The 18,413-nt window shown below is 45.3% G+C and overlaps 1 protein-coding gene across 7 annotated transcripts in view; it reads left to right on the top strand.

Annotated features, from left to right (window-relative positions):
• The window catches only part of LOC139753492 (uncharacterized), a 609,003-nt gene that overhangs the window by 232,479 nt on the left and 358,111 nt on the right, over window positions 1–18,413 (top strand). For all 7 annotated transcript variants that reach the window (XM_071670098.1, XM_071670099.1, XM_071670100.1 and 4 more), the window contains one exon: window positions 17,059–17,189. In XM_071670098.1, the coding sequence (XP_071526199.1) occupies window positions 17,059–17,189 (131 nt within the window). The remainder of the gene's footprint in view (window positions 1–17,058; window positions 17,190–18,413) is intronic.

The raw sequence follows: 18,413 nt of genomic DNA, 5'->3' as shown, positions 1-18,413 counted from the left end.
CCACTGAAATAGCTTTTTGTGTAACGTTAAGTGAGTCTTATTCAATCCTAGACGTGCCGTGGATATGAGAAGTGTGTGTTGTCTGTTTTCAAGATATACAACATTCATTGATCGTCAAGATGGCGTGGGTGAGCACCTAAAGTAAGGGAGGTTGTACCTGATTTTGCCCATATCTTTTTTTTTTCGACACTTCACTGCCGATGTAAGGGGTCAGTGGGTTTCATTAATTCAGGGGGTCGGGGAGGGAGGTGGGGTCGGAGTCCGCCCCGTCCGTTGGGGGGGGGTTGGTTGCGACGCGTCCCTCCCACCCAGGTGTGGCGTGTCGCCGTCGTCGTCGTCATCCCTCCGCCCACAGGTCGTGCAGCTCCCCCTTTGCCCAGGGGAGGTAAGCCGCCCCTCACCGCCCACAGAGGGCCAGTAATGTTCTTATATTTTTTTTGCTCGTATAACGTGAACTGGCTCCCCTCGCCCCCACTGTGTGTGTGTGTGTGTGTGTGTGTGTGTGTGTGTGTGTGTGTGTGCGTGCGCTTCTCCCCAACTTTTACCATGTGAGTCGACCGCTTTTCCCGACAGAGTTGATGTCCTCCGTCAGGAGAGCGTGAGGCGCCTCCCTCCACCCACAGACTTTGAGCAGACTCCCTCCGCCTGAAGACCGAAGGCGGTTCAACATGTCTGCGGCTCAGGTGGACGGAGGAGGAGGAGGAGGTGGCTATAATGATCGGTGGAGTATAGTGCTTAACAGTACAGGAGAGGATGTGTATCACAAGGGGCACATTGCTCACATTCAACATGTGAATGTGGCCCTTTTGGACACATGCCTGTCCCTCCACACTCGAGCGGCTTAATGCACTCCCAAGATCACAGACTTTGATTTGGTGCGATATTTCCAGGACATTCTAAACTAACGGCGTAGCGAAGTTGGGAGATGATAGTAATGATAATGATAATAAAAAGATGATGAATATGAGAGTAGCTTTAATAGTAATGATGATAATGATGATAGAAGAGGGGAGAATCTTAGAGTCTGTAGCACTACATGAGGAAGGTCAGGACCTCCGGCCAGAGAGAACGTTAGCAAGAGCAAGGTACGCTTGGGGGGCGGCGGGGCCCTCCTGCCGTAGGGAGAGTAGAGATGGATAGATGTAACGGGATATGTGTGTTGGCTACTAACGTCCTCCCTCAGGCTTCTGGGAACTGCTGGAGATGTTAATGGCTCGAAACACCGCCGCCCCAGACTGTGGTAGTGGTTGCTGTGGGGGAGATAACGACCCTGTGGGTAATCAACGTCTGTTTCCTTGCGCTACCTCACTAACGCGGGAGACAGCGACAAAGTATAATAAAAAAAGGAAATATATATATATATATATATATATATATATATATATATATATATATATATATATATATATATATATATATATATATATTACAGCAAGTTCAAAAATATTCATATTCTGAAACTTTCTAATCACGTATGAACGTCTTTGACCCACAGAGAAACGTAACATGATTTGCTCAGAAGGAAATATGATCCAGTTGAATCCCTGGCGGCAGTTGTACCATTCTCACATATTCAGAAAATACTCGTTCGTCCAGTAACTTTATCTCGATGTTACCTGTAAGCGACCTGACTGGTCTTGGAAGTAGCTACTGAGTGTAATGGTGTAGCTATTGAGTGTAATGGCATTATCATGGTTGACGTACACCGTACATGGGTATATTTTCCCTGGACAACAACAACGCTCCTTGATTGTCTAGCAAACTGTGGGCAGAGGAATGCACTTCGTAAAGAAGTTTAAATGACTTCCGGGGATTTTCGTCTGACTAGTGTGTGTGTGGAAGATGATGAAAATTCTTCCTCCTGATCTTAAGTTGGGATTTCTCCTATATATATATATATATATATATATATATATATATATATATATATATATATATATATATATATATATATACACACAAAGAGAAGGAGAGAGAGAGAGAGAGAGAGAGAGAGAGAGAGAGAGAGAGAGAGAGAGAGAGAGAGAGAGAGAGAGAGAGAGAGAGAGAGAGAGAGTTAATATTACGACGATTTTTAGGTTACATAGCAAAGATGGCCTGCATGTCAAGCTTACCCACCTCTAAATATAAATATACATATACTGGTACATGTGAAGCCAGCTGGGAAGACACAGTTGAAAGCATACATATGCATACCCCCTGCCAGACGGAGCACATGGGAGCCAGCTGTGCCACCTGCCGCCCACCCTCGCCATCTGTGTCCGCCTTAGCCACTTTGTGGGCCACATCTTGGCCACAACAGTCTCGTCTCTTTACCTCAATGGAAGGAAAAGATTATGATGTTTGTTACATTGGACACACACACACACACAGACACACACACACACACACACACACACATATATATATATATATATATATATATATATATATATATATATATATATATATATATATATATATATATATTTTTTTTTTTTTTTTTTTTTTTTTATACTTTGTCGCTGTCTCCCGCGTTTGCGAGGTAGCGCGAGGAAACAGACGAAAGAAATGGCCCAACCCCCCCCATACACACGTACATACACACGTCCACACACGCAAATATACATACCTACACAGCTTTCCATGGCTTACCCCAGACGCTTCACATGCCTTGATTCAATCCACTGACAGCACGTCAACCCCGGTATACCACATCGCTCCAATTCACTCTATTCCTTGCCCTCCTTTCACCCTCCTGCATGTTCAGGCCCCGATCACACAAAATCTTTTTCACTCCATCTTTCCACCTCCAATTTGGTCTCCCTCTTCTCCTCGTTCCCTCCACCTCCGACACATATATCCTCTTGGTCAATCTTTCCTCACTCATTCTCTCCATGTGCCCAAACCATTTCAAAACACCCTCTTCTGCTCTCTCAACCACGCTCTTTTCATTTCCACACATCTCTCTTACCCTTACGTTACTCACTCGATCAAACCACCTCACACCACACACTGTCCTCAAACATCTCATTTCCAGCACATCCATCCTCCTGCGCACAACTCCATCCATAGCCCACGCCTCGCAACCATACAACATTGTTGGAACCACCACTCCTCCAAACATACCCACCTTTGCCCTCCGAGATAATGTTCTCGACTTCCACACATCTTTCAAGGCTCCCAAAATTTTCGCCCCCTCCCCCACCCTATGATCCACTTCCGCTTCCATGGTTCCATCCGCTGACAGATCCACTCCCAGATATCTAAAACACTTCACTTCCTCCAGTTTTTCTCCATTCAAACTCACCTCCCAATTGACTTGACCCTCACCCCTACTGTACCTAATAACCTTGCTCTTATTCACATTTACTCTTAACTTTCTTCTTCCACACACTTTACCAAACTCAGTCACCAGCTTCTGCAGTTTCTCACATGAATCAGCCACCAGCGCTGTATCATCAGCGAACAACAGCTGACTCACTTCCCAAGCTCTCTCATCCCCAACAGACTTCATACTTGCCCCTCTTTCCAGGACTCTTGCATTTACCTCCCTAACAACCCCATCCATAAACAAATTAAACAACCATGGAGACATCACACACCCCTGCCGCAAACCTACATTCACTGAGAACCAATCACTTTCCTCTCTTCCTACACGTACACATGCCTTACATCCTCGATAAAAACTTTTCACTGCTTCTAACAACTTGCCTCCCACACCATATATTCTTAATACCTTCCACAGAGCATCTCTATCAACTCTATCATATGCCATATATATATATATATATATATATATATATATATATATATATATTTTTTTTTTTTTTTTTTTTTTTTTTTTTTGCTTTGTCGCTGTCTCCCGCGTTTGCGAGGTAGCGAATAGTATGAGAAAAAAAAAAAAATGTATATATATATATATATATATATATATATATATATATATATATATATTTTTTTTTTTTTTTTTTCATACTATTCGCTATTTCCCGCGATAGCGAGGTAGCGTTAAGAACAGAGGACTGGGCCTTTGAGGGAATATCCTCACCTGGCCCTCTTCTCTGTTCCTTCTTTTGGAAAATTAAAAAAGAAAAAAAAAAAAAACGAGAGGGGAGGATTTCCAGCCCCCCGCTCCCTTCCCTTTTAGTCGCCTTCTACGACACGCAGGGAATACGTGGGAAGTATTCTTTCTCCCCTATATATATATATATATATATATATATATATATATATATATATATATATATATATATATATATATATATATTTTCATGTTTTGGGTTTATGAATTGTTACGTGTGTGGGACAGTAGACATGTTTACACATATAGGGTACCAAGGATTTCTTTACAGACATCTAGGTATTTGGGATTCTCGTACATTTCTGAGGTATTATGGATTTTATTTCACCATTGAGTTGCTTGGGATTTCTTAAACCACTGAGGCAGTAGGGATATTCTTATACCTCAGAGATCCCAGGGATTTTTTTTAACTTTTCTGAGGTACTAGGGATTTTCTAACACTTCAGAGACATTAGGCATTTTATTCATTTATCTATTCATGTATATTTATTGATTTACATTTACTCAGGACAGGATTCCTAGGTACTGCTCTTAGTTCAACGTATTTGAACGGATTCATAAGTTACTAGCTGCGAGGTTGATTATACTAGCGATCATGACTCGTGTGAGATTGATAAACTTAGTGAGAGCTAGAGAGAGAGAGAGAGAGAGAGAGAGAGAGAGAGAGAGAGAGAGAGAGAGAGAGAGAGAGAGAGAGAGAGAGACGATCAGAGATCTTATAGTACAGTTTTCTTCCTCGTATCATCGTGCCTCGTAGAGTACCGTTGTCATCACTACACAGTATCCATCATCATCTTACTGTGAACACCCCGGGCAGTACCGCTGGCCAAGCATTTGGAGACGCTCGAGTTCGGTAGAGTTTAGGTTGCTGGAAGGATCAAATCAGGTTTACAATGTCCGGAGTGTCCTTGATTTCTTGAAGCCTCGGGTCTTTAACACGTAACACGAGCTGAATATTACCTCAGGCTTCTTCCTTCGGCTGAGTCAACCCTCCAGATCTGTGTGTGTTCCAAACCTCAAACTTTCAGTTCCCTTTTTTCTTTCCTCTCTCGACCTCACGAATATGTTTTTCTTCGGCCCATACCCTTGTGCTAGTGGTGGTTCGTTCATCCAACAGGTCAGCAACGCTTGAGCAAAACCCCTGGACAGTCTTCCAGGGAGAGTTAGGGGACGTTTTGTGATATCTGAGTCAGTTTTTTCTTCCCTCTGGTAGCATCACAGTAGAGGACTCCACTGGCGTTCTGGCGATAACGCGAGATATATAGGGCCTCGCCAGGCAGCCAGCCAGTAGCAGCAGCATTTGTCTAGCTGGAGAGCGCCGTTGGTGTCGGAGGAGTTCCCACACAGTGTTCCGGAACCACGGATTTGGAAGAGGGACTTCCCCCCGAGTCTTGTAACATATCACGGTGTCGACACACACATACACACACCCACTCCCTCCTCGCCGATGCCGATTTTCTGTGTCGCTAACATGTTTCTGTTCCTCGCGACGTCTCTTCCATACTGTCTTCTTTGCCCTGTCGCCCCCTTCTGTCTCATATTTTCTCCCGTACTTTATTCATTCTGTTTCGTTTGTGCTGTTCGTATCTTTCCTCCGCTCTGTCTCCTTCACCTTGTGTTCTGCGTCGAGCGTGTCGCATCTAGGCTCCACCACTGCCACTGTTATACAGACCATCATCCACCATTATCATTGCTGTCAGCCTCGGGCTTTATTCACCCCTGTTATGGTGCGTGGTGGAGCCCACACTTACATCAGGCATATCAAGTCCCTGGTCATTACCTGGAGATCAGAGGGAAACAGGTAGATCAAGCCACGCCCTTTCCAACTCTCTCTCTCTCTCTCTCTCTCTCTCTCTCTCTCTCTCTCTCTCTCTCTCTCTCTCTCTCTCTCTCTCTCTCTCTCTCTCTCTCTCTTCCCCTCAGACGTATACTGTCACTCACAACTACAAATACCAAGTCGTACACACAGGTAAACAGACTAACAATAGGAATATATTCCCACACCACAAACAGACGCAAACACCTGGAGCTGTACGCAGTCTCACAGACACAAACACACACACACACGCACACACACACACACACACACACACACACACACACACACACACACACACACACACACATACACACACTGGCAAGAACGTGAATGTAGGAGTACGTAGCAAAATAGAAACACAGAAGCATAGAGTGCAAGCATGGACATGGAAGCATGGGCATGGAAGATAGCACAGCAAGCACAAGCAGCAAGCACACGGGGGACACTGAAGCACCCAGCTTGTCTGGCTCCAGGCGGATGCAGCGAACGAGATTACAGGCAACGTTATAAAAGGCAGGCAAATTTGTGCTTTCGGAAATTAGTGAACACTCACACGCTCTCGGTTGGCGGTGCTTCTCTCTCGAGTAATACGAGCGACACTTCCTCCCGATGTGTGTTTAAACGGGAGTAATGATACAAGTTTAGAAGGTTCAGAGAGTCGGATGTCTGAATGGTCAGTAGGTTCTGATTTCAATTGAAAGGTATTAGAGCCGGATGTCATGTTGTAATATGGAGGGATTATGATTGGATGAAACCTCAGATACTCTCTCTCTCTCTCTCTCTCTCTCTCTCTCTCTCTCTCTCTATATATATATATATATATATATATATATATATATATATATATATATATATATATATATATATATAAAACCCCAGGACACCTTTTATGGACCTCCTACGGCTTTGAAGCTGCACTCCAATTAGAACCGGGACCAATAGGTTCTTTCGACGAGTCTATACTCTTGTTTCGTCCACTGGCGATGATAAAGCCTCGCCTCCAGCTATATTTTTCAGTGGCGCTCTGACCACATGTAGCCGGAATCTGGTAACACCTATATATATATATATATATATATATATATATATATATATATATATATATATATATAGAGAGAGAGAGAGAGAGAGAGAGAGAGAGAGAGAGAGAGAGAGGTGGGGAGAGGGAATTTCACATTAAGGGCCCAGTACAAAGGGATCCTTTTTTTTTTCTTCCTTTAATTTTATTGCAGGGTCTAGAACACGAGAAATTAATTATCTTAATTGTCTACCCAAATACCCGTCACTGTAGCTGCATCAAGGGATTACTTGTAGACGAAGCAGTTTACAGCCCGAGTGCCTGGGAGGGAGGGAGGGAGGTTAAGAAAAAAAAAAGATAGCTGCACAGCAACGTTGGTGAAAAGGCTTGTGAAGTGTGACGAGACAGTACGAGGGAAAATAGGAGAGACGCTACTGTAAAAGTCTGCTGGGGAAGAAAAAAATATCTACCAAAAGTTTTGCACAGAATTTAGGAGAGAGAGAGAGAGAGAGAGAGAGAGAGAGAGGAGGAAGAAAAAAGGGGGCGCATGGACCCTTTTTTTTTTTTTCCCCGGACAATTTTTAGAGTGAGTTGGGAGGCGGTTAGAAATATGGAGCAGGGAGTGAAGAAGCCTGGTTGACAACCGTGGTTGAAAGTACCAGCGCTGTATAAAAGTTGCAGAGGAAGTGGGGGAAGTGTGCCTTTATGAATGTCTTGAATAAGGGACGGTGTTTTGCTGCTCGGCCTCCAGCGTTTCTGTGTCACGCAGACTGAGTCTTCGGACCCGGGAGACTCTTTGTCACAGAGTGACACAGACTGTGTCACATAGATGCCCTATGCCACGTCTGTGCAACACGGAACTCCTTGGTATCTCATTGTTACACAAAAGTGGCTATTGTTGCTATTATCTCTGTGCAGCACAGGCTGCCCATATGGCCCTGGCATCTCTTTATCGCACAGACAGACTGTGTCGTGAACAACCCTAGCCCAGCTAGTCAGAAGGTCAGTGGCGTTATATTTGCCAGTCAGGTCACTTGCCGAAGGACCACTTGACTCTCGTATAACCTTTTGATGGAATTAATCTTTCACTGTGACATCCGTATTGTGATTGTTTCTTTCACTGCAGAATCCATACTGTGATACAGCCAATTATTCTCTTTCACGATAATCCATTCCCGTGTCGAGGATTAGCGGTGTTTTGAGAATGCCCTGCTGTCGATACCGCTTCAGTAGTGTGTGATTACTGTGTGTGTGTGTGTGTGTGTGTGTGTGTGTGTTTTACGGGGAGAGAGTTTTGCACTTGTGTTGCCCCGTCTCTCATCCTGGTATATATGTACCATGTCTTTACATATATATATATATATATATATATATATATATATATATATATATATATATATATATATATATATATATATATATATATATATATATGTATACACACACTAGCACGCATACCTAAGCCTAAGCCAGGTGTCAGTTTATCGATCAGCCCCAAAGGGAAGGATGAACGGCTGGGATTAACTGTGGGCCTACTGTCGCCCCCAAGGGTCGAACCCAGGAGGACCCATGCCTGAATGAAATATAGCGACGCTCTCTCTCTCTCTCTCTCTCTCTCTCTCTCTCTCTCTCTCTCTCTCTCTCTCTCTCTCTCTCTCTCTCTCTCCCAATCCTGGTCTCACCAAAGCATTAACCAAAGCCTCCTGATTGCGGCTGAACAAAAGCCCAGCCCAGCTCTTGGCGTGATAGGTCAGTACGTGCGTGGGTTAATAAAAGCCTGAGCTAACAAGAGCGTGGCTAAAGAGAAGTCTGGCGTGGGACGGGTTCCCTTTTTTTTTCTAGATAAGAATAGGGCTTGAAAAGAGAAAGGCTAAACAAAAGCTCAGCTACGCAGGAGCTCGGCTAAACAGTAGATCAGCTAAACGAAAGCTTAGCTTAAGGTCTGGACTATGAAACAACAGCTCAGTCGCCTGGTGAACTTGGCTGACCAGGAGCAGACTCAGGTATGGCACAGGCTGGGAAAACAAAGTCAACAAAAGATGAGGACAGACTTTTACATACAACACTTCCCTTACCCCACCTCCAGCTTACCCTACCCTACTCCCTCCCCTGCGCTTTTCCTCTCCCCTACTCCCCATGATGCTCACATCTCTCACCCTACGCCTACACCCCTCCACCCCGCCCCAACACACCACGCACACACACGCAGACACTCCCACACCCCTGGCAACAGCCCCCACCCCACCCCCATCCCCCCACGGTCGTCGACACTCCCCACATGGCGGTCGTAACTAAATAGCACAGGACTGGGTTTTACTCCCATGTTAACGGCAGGAGGTCAGGATGGGAGTGAAGAAGGGGGTTGTGAGGTCTGATGGGGTCAAGATAAGGACGTGTGTAATGGGCTAAGATTACCTAATATGGGCATATATATATATATATATATATATATATATATATATATATATATATATATATATATATATATATATATATATATATATATATATATAACCCATCTAGTGGTACATTAGATGGAGACTAGACAGATGAAACATGGGGTTAGGGTTTGAACTTTGGCTGTGTGGTAGTTTGACCCCTGACCTCATACGTGTTAGGGGACGATACGTGTAGATACACGTATCATACGGCAGCCAAGGCAGTAGACCCAACCCTAGCGTGCCATCCCTTGACCTTGTGAGGGCCACTTGGCACTAAGAGTCCCTGACGCCACTGTGGTGGTGGTGGTGGTGAGGGCGGCGGCCGGCGCCTGCTCTCATGCACTCGGGAGAAGCCCTTGCGCTCCACACGGCCTCAGGAGAGGTGCTCGCACCCCCACACGTACACTAGAGAGGCACTCACCTCTCCCACACGTACACTGGAGAGGCACTCACCTCCCCCTCAACATGTACACCTACGCGAGCCACTCCACCTAAGACACTCTCCAATCGCCACCTGTAGAGGGACGGTCCCTCCGTTGTGTACAGGCGCTGTGTCCTGCGCTATATACAGGCGCTGTGTCCTGCGCTATATACAGGCGCTGTGTCCTGCGCTATATATAGGCGCTACAGGCGCTGTGTCCTGCGCTATATACAGGCGCTGATTTCCTGCGCTCTATACAGGCGCTGTGTCCTGCGCTCTATACAGGCGTTATTGGCTATGGCATTTAGAGCCCCTTTCTTCCCTACACTGTAGAGACCTCCTCTATCCATGCGCTACACAGGCATTCTCCTCCTCCTCCTCCTCCTCCTCCTCCTCAGGCTATACATACAGGCACTCGCCACACAGCACAGTGTTGTGCAGGGATTGTCGTTGGCAGAGTCAGTGTGGTGGCGACGTTAACACATATATGAGACAGGTATTACCAATAATGGCGACAGGTGTGAGTCTGTGTGTGTGTGTGTGTGTGTGTGTGTGTGTGTGTGTGTGTGTGTGTGAAGTATGTTTGTTTGTGTATATGTGTGCATGTTTACACATGTATGTGTACGTGTGACTACCTATTTGTACTTACCAATTTGTATTATACGAGGGGGAAGCTCTACGTATTTGAATTATCATCTTTTGAATTTCTTTTTTTTTCTACCATACAAGTTTTTAACTTTAAACCTCTGCATGTTGTGTGCATTTACAATTTTATGTGTGTGTGTGTGTGTGTGTGTGTGTGTGTGTGTGTGTGTGTGTGTGTGTGTGTGTGCACATAAACGTATGTGTAATCGTATGTGTACTTGTCTTTGAGCTTGTTTGCCATTTTATCCATCTGTCTGTCTCTCTGTATTTATGTATGCACGTAGGTGTGATGGCGTAAATGCAGTAGTTCGTATTTTTATGCTGTATGACATAGAATGAATAAATCAGTGAATAAACAAACATTCAAATCAACCAGAAACTGTCATACAGACGGGCACCCACATTCCTTAGGAAATATAGAGAAACAAACATAAATTGTTGGAGACACAGCCACATAAACAGTTCATAAAAGCCACATAAAACGCAGCAAATGGGGAGACAGGAGGAGTTAGCAGGGTTAAACACCATTTAGTGCCATTCCTCAGAATACCATCGTGGACATTGCGTCATGCTGGATCCGATTGTATTACACAAGGGGGCGGGGCGGGTTCGATTCCCTTATAGGGTTTCCAAGTACTTTCACCCAGTGTGTTGCTGTGTACCTTATACTGACCCTTCATATCCTAGAGATGTCAACTCTCGTAGTTAATTCTCTTCCCGGATGTATCTGAAATGCTTCTTATATTCACAGCTCTGATGGTTATCAGAATATGAAGCGGCGGTACACAGTTTTTGTCAGTGGGATTAGATACTATTGTGTCAGGGTAAGATTCTAAGGACAGACATGAAGGATTCGTTCCTATCCGGTGCCATGTTTTGTTTTCTGTGCTGGGAGCCGCGCCTTGGTGCCCTCCGTGATAAACTAGCATGTTATGTTTTTCAAGAGAGAGAGAGAGAGAGAGAGAGAGAGAGAGAGAGAGAGAGAGAGAGAGAGAGAGAGAAGAGGGAGAGAGAGAGTTTGTCTGTGAGTGAGAGTGTCTGTGTGTGGTGTATGTGGATTTGTGTATGCGTGTGTGTGTGTGTTTGTGTGTGTTTGCCCGTCTGTCTGTCCGTCCGTCCGTCTGTTGTCTGTCCTTTCTTCTGTCCGTCTCTCCATCACTTGGTCTCAATGTTGTCACTTGTATGTTGTTCACATACAGTTGTCCTGCCTAAACTTGCCACCTGTTGGGTCACTGACTCACTACTTAGCACATTAGCAGCGTTTATGTCGTCTAGTTTGGCACTAACTTACTGCCTTACTTTATATATATATATATATATATATATATATATATATATATATATATATATATATTTTTATTATACTTTGTCGCTGTCTCCCGCGTTTGCGAGGTAGCGCAAGGAAACAGACGAAAGAAATGGCCCAACCCCCCCCCCCCCCATACACATGTATATACATACGTCCACACACGCAAATATACATACCTACACAGCTTTCCATGGTTTACCCCAGACGCTTCACATGCCCTGCTTCAATCCACTGACAGCACGTCAACCCCGGTATACCACATCGCTCCAATTCACTCTATTCCTTGCCCTCCTTTCACCCTCCTGCATGTTCAGGCCCCGATCACACAAAATCTTTTTCACTCCATCTTTCCACCTCCATTATATATATATATATATCTTGCGGTACGTCAACCTATTGTGGACGTAATAACGGACAGGCTGCGGTGAACATGATCACGGACACTGTGCAATATACCCTGCCAGTGTCAGGTTCAGCCTGCATAATCAGCCAAGGTAGAGAAGGTTTATTATAGTCTGGCATTGCTTATCCCGTTTTCTGTGCACCATCTCTTGTCATTTGGCTCACGTGAGGCAGCAGCGGGACCGAGTCCCACCCGGTATAATCAAATGTGCATCATCAAAGGCACGGAATATGGTTATATTAGGCCCGGAGTGGATCATACCCCTGACCATCTGCTTCCCTGGCGGTTGGAGGTCTTTGCTTCGACGTAGGTTCCTTTCGTAAGTGAGCTGATGCTCGAGGCCTGCCCTCTGGAGTTATACCTCGAGCAGCAGATGATAATAGGAGTGTCAAGGCTCTTTCAGTATTCTCATGGTCCTCTCTTTGTGTATGCAGATTAGGGGGTTCTAAGTTATTTTTACAGGACAGACTCCTTGAAGTGAAAAATGCTTGGAATTTGCATGAGAAAATAGTCGAGGATGACTTTTAATGTCAGAGGACGAACGGGGTGTTATAAATAGCAGATGCGCCCCTCGAAAAGGCCAAAGGGAACGGGCGGAGGAGGGCATTTGAAGAGCGGAATTAGATAGTTTTGTCCCAAGGTAATTTTGTTGCATCTTGTGCGCCGGGAATTTCACGGAGATTCCAAAAGGGGAACGGATTTCCAGGGAAAGTTTTGTGGAAATTTTTGGACTTTAAGTTTTGCTAGAAATGTACCCTGTTAACTGGGGTTTTTTTTTAACGATTATTTTTGAAGAACAACGTAAACTGTTTCTACACGTTTAGAATACATATCAAGTGTAGCTTATCGAGGTTCACTTCGAAATTAATTTGTCCTTTTTGGCGGGATTAGACCCGCCTGTTGTTGGTAAGGTGACCATGTAAATCATCCCAGTCCTGTGGTAAAATACACTGCGTCATGTAACTTCCACCATGATAACATCAGAGAATTGCAGGAGCCGCGCCCACAACCTCGACACCCGATACTTCGATGCTTCAGACGTCGCACTTCGTCCAGCGAGTGCACACACACACACACACACACACACACACACACACACACACACACACACACACACACACACAGTTCCTGCGCCCCGTGACGCCCAAGGGACCTGCTGGCCAGCCCCACGAGACTCGACTCTTGAGTTGGAAAGTAGTATCGCTGACCACAGCTTGCCACAGAGATCAGGTCATAAGGAGGTCAACGCCATCCTCGCCACAGTAACAGATCCTCTCCCCTCCTCCCTCCCACATGCCGCCAGACACGCCAACCGCAACACCTCCCCCTCCACCACCCCCAACAACCTGTATCCACCCCCCTCAACATGCGACATCACTCAGGTGTTGATTGCAACACATGATACAGTGTGGTGATTCCCTACACCCGACGTGTGGCCTGCACGTCCCACCTGGTGGGCCTCCACAACAGAGCAGGCGAATGTGATGAAACGGACGAAGAAACAGACGAATGAACGTCGTTACGTAAGAGGTGAGGAGGATCCGGCCTGGCTCACAAGAGGTTTAAACACTCCACCTCCTGTCGGCCTCAGCCACTTCATAGTGCCTGATCCTCCTCCCTGATGCTCCTGTTTGAGTCTTTCCTTCGCTTGCATGATCCTGAGGTGCTGAGTCCGTGGGTGCGGTCTGGAGTAGTGTGGGTCTGCTGTGCTCCTTCTGCGGGTGAGGTCTAGTGAGGGCAGTTAAGGGTGTCAGCAGAGGCGTTAAAACCAGGAAACAAACGTGGAGACCGAGGTAGTGTGATGGTTAACGAGAAACATCTGGTGTGGTGGGCTGGTCCCCATGCTTGATGCCCTGCCCTGCGGCCTAGTTCCTGCCCTCCGTCTCTGATGACGTCTCCACCCACACACACACACATACACACATATACACACACACACATCTTCATCCTCCTCTTTCTCCTCGTTATTTTGTTTCTCGTGCTTTTCTCTTCGCTTCAGTTCTCCTTATCTCTCTTCTTATTCTTTGTTACTTATTCTCCTGTTTTCTTTCGAATTACTCGTTATCTCCCACTGTTGCCTGACACGATATATCATTTCGCTCTCCTTCGTTATATATATTATCTCCTTTACTCATCATTTTGTCATGTGTTTCTCTTTCATTCATTCTTCGCGTATCTCCTCATTATCTTTCCTCTTCATTCGCCTCGTTTATTCCGCCCTCGTTCCCTTCCACCTCCTTCCCCGTCCCTGTCATCCGAGTCTTCCAACCTCTGTTCTCCTTCCTTTGATATCATCACCGATACAGGCCCCTCCTGCACCTCCCACAGCTTCCGCAGCTCCTTTGAAGGACTGCAGGAGGAATTATTAATACTATATCGAGAGATGATTAGAAAAAACAAATATATATATTTTTTTTTTTTTTTTTTTTTTATACTTTGTCGCTGTCTCCCGCGTTTGCGAGGTAGCGGAAGGAAACAGACGAAAGAAATGGCCCAACCCCCCCCCATACACATGTACATACACACGTCCACACACACAAATATACATACCTACACAGCTTTCCATGGTTTACCCCGGACGCTTCACATGCCTTGATTCAATCCACTGACAGCACGTCAACCCCTGTATACCACATCGCTCCAATTCACTCTATTCCTTGCCCTCCTTTCACCCTCCTGCATGATCAGGCCCCGATCACACAAAATCTTTTTCACTCCATCTTTCCACCTCCAATTTGGTCTCCCTCTTCTCCTCGTTCCCTCCACCTCCGACACATATATCCTCTTGGTCAATCTTTCCTCACTCATTCTCTCCATGTGCCCAAACCATTTTAAAACACCCTCTTCTGCTCTCTCAACCACGCTCTTTTTATTTCCACACATCTCTCTTACCCTTACGTTACTTACTCGATCAAACCACCTCACACCACACATTGTCCTCAAACATCTCATTTCCAGCACATCCATCCTCCTGCGCACAACTCTATCCATAGCCCACGCCTCGCAACCATACAACATTGTTGGAACTACTATTCCTTCAAACATACCCATTTTTGCTTTCCGGGATAATGTTCTCGACTTCCACACATTTTTCAAGGCTCCCAAAATTTTCGCCCCCTCCCCCACCCTATGATCCACTTCCGCTTCCATGGTTCCATCCGCTGACAGATCCACTCCCAGATATCTAAAACACTTCACTTCCTCCAGTTTTTCACCATTCAAACTCACCTCCCAATTGACTTGACCCTCAACCCTACTGTACCTAATAACCTTGCTCTTATTCACATTTACTCTTAACTTTCTTCTTCCACACACTTTACCAAACTCCGTCACCAGCTTCTGCAGTTTCTCACATGAATCCGCCACCAGCGCTGTATCATCAGCGAACAACAACTGACTCACTTCCCAAGCTCTCTCATCCCCAACAGACTTCATACTTGCCCCTCTTTCCAAGACTCTTGCATTTACCTCCCTAACAACCCCATCCATAAACAAATTAAACAACCATGGAGACATCACACACCCCTGCCGCAAACCTACATTCACTGAGAACCAATCACTTTCCTCTCTTCCTACACGTACACATGCCTTACATCCTCGATAAAAACTTTTCACTGCTTCTAACAACTTGCCTCCCACACCATATATTCTTAATACCTTCCACAGAGCATCTCTATCAACTCTATCATATGCCTTCTCCAGATCCATAAATGCTACATACAAATCCATTTGCTTTTCTAAGTATTTCTCACATACATTCTTCAAAGCAAACACCTGATCCACACATCCTCTACCAATTCTGAAACCACACTGCTCTTCCCCATATATATATATATATATATATATATATATATATATATATATATATATATATATATATATATATATATATATGTATATATACATATATATGTTAGGATACAATATATACTCGCCTTTTAACTGTTCAGCCTGCGGCCAAACATATTTGGTGTACATCTGAATTCTGAGGCTGTCTGTTCCTGCAGCCCTCAAGCCAGCACAGTTGTCGCATGTGGGCTGCTCAGGTGGAGGTTAAGTAATGGTACCGGTTGTTCGCGTTCCCTCCCGTCTACATTTCCCGAGATCTACTGTAGTACTTTTGTTGGCATCAGTGTTACATAGACACCTGGGTTCCGCACACTGTCGCTGGCGTGTGTATCGCAGCCTATGACACTGTTACGTCACACAGTAGTAAGTAGTTTAACCTGGCGGTTGTAAGTACCTTAGAGAGAGTCGTCGTCGGGGATAACACTGTGTGATGCTTGTGTGGCCGGGAGCCTCACAGTGGGACACCAAAGCCACCATGACCTTGGTGCTTTTGTGTAGAAACACTGATGATTATGTGCGCGGCCATTAGAGACAGAAGCATCGCCCGAGGAGAGGAAGCGGTCTTCCCCTGGCGAGTCAAAAATAGAATTTCGTAAGTTCGTCCAGTCAGCGCTGCTGGAGTGACAACCTGTGTCAAAAACTCTCTGTTGAACCCCAGTGTCTCGAGCCTTTTATTTCCACCTTGATGAGGAGCGGTAGATCACTTCTACTGCATGTTACTCACAACACTTTTTTTTTCATAAAGCAGCAGTTGTGTGCTTTTGTGAGGGTCTTCGTCCACGTTGTGTTGTAACGTGACTGGCCTTGCTGGGTCACCATGACTCTCATACATTTCATAAACTCTATTAACTTGGAGGTTAGGTTACCAGCCATAACAACATGAGGGCTGCAGGATGCAGGTTATATGTTTTGTATCCTGTTATTACCCTCATGTTTCCAGCAGTGATGTACGAGTATATATATATATATATATATATATATATATATATATATATATATATATATATATATGTGTGTGTGTGTGTGTACACGTGTGTGTGTTACCTGTCGCTATACTTGACACATTTTAACTCGTGTTCTCCTCCTGCAGTAATAGCGAGGAACCAGCGGGTGCGTCGATCTCCTCCTCCACCTCCATCTGCTCCTCCAACTCCGCCTCCACCTCCTCCACCGTCGTCGCTGCTAATGGGCACATCTCCTCCTCCTCCAGACGAAGAACAGGTAGGTCTCTGCCGTGGGTGTTTGTTTTTTCTTAGTGTCTCTGCTAAGGTCTTGGCTCTCGGTGTTGGTTCCCCCCCAGTCCAATCACCGGGGTCTTGGTTCTTTCCCAGCTAAGTGACCTGAGTGTTCAGTACGGGTAAGTAAAGTAAGCGTTTGACCCCTTGGGCACGACGGTACGGACCTTAATTAAGATTGTCATTACCTTTATGGGTCAGGTCAGTGGTCAGGTCATCACACCCGAGCTTCGTCATGTGTTCAGCAGGGGCTGTACCGTCTTAGGTCAAGATGATGCTGGGTATGAGGTGGTCATTTTGTGGACAGATATCTTATTCTGAAGTTGACGTAACAGAAAACTTGTAGTTAAGAAGAGTTTAGAAGACACGATAAGAATGGCGGTCTCTTGCGAGACTCATATTTCCCGATCCTTCATTTTCTGAGCACAAGTTGGCTTTACCAACGTGCTTGGGGACCACGGCTGACAGACAGACGTAGCACTTGTATAACCAGGTGCCAAGCACCTCGCGATTGGCTGCCGGCAGAATAGCCATAACACATCCTTTACCGGCCGCTAGGACAATATCCAGCAGGAGAAACAACAGCCGTAATAGTTTCCCGTGTTGTTGATATTGCACGTTGAGGGGAAAAAGAAGAAGGAAAGAAAAAGTTAATATCGCTTTATTGTTATTGGTCGTTTGTCGCTTTGAAAGGAAAATGGGCCGAGTGGGAGGAATGTAAGGCTTTATGACATTCACTAAGACCGGAAAATATATATATATATATATATATATATATATATATATATATATATATATATATATATATGTTTTTTCGTGACGTGTTTACCGACACCTTCAGCACCAGCGATCGAGACGATTGGTGAAGACTTCCTCATATGGGTGTTGTTTATGCCACACACAGAGGGAGGGAGGCCAGATTTCTTTCGTATTGTGTCAGGAGGCGATAATTTGTTTACGCGTCAGGGGAGGGAATGAGTCACCAGGCAGACGGCGGAGTCGGCCAGTGTGGTAATTAAGGCGACAGTAAAAGAGTGTGGGTGATTAAGATGACCAAGAAAGGAGGAGCTAAACGGTGAGAACAAGAGATTCGGGAAGAAAAGGAAAGAATCTGTTGGTGCGACCTGCGAGCAGATGTTTCCGAGGCTGAGTGAGATTAACGCGCCACAAAGGAGGTGTTCGGCACCAGCCACCGCTGCAGCCAGTGATT

The sequence above is a fragment of the Panulirus ornatus genome, chromosome 14 (assembly GCF_036320965.1).
Source record: "Panulirus ornatus isolate Po-2019 chromosome 14, ASM3632096v1, whole genome shotgun sequence".
Classification (NCBI taxonomy): Eukaryota; Metazoa; Arthropoda; class Malacostraca; order Decapoda; family Palinuridae; genus Panulirus; species Panulirus ornatus.
This window is presented reverse-complemented; position numbering and strand designations above follow the sequence as displayed.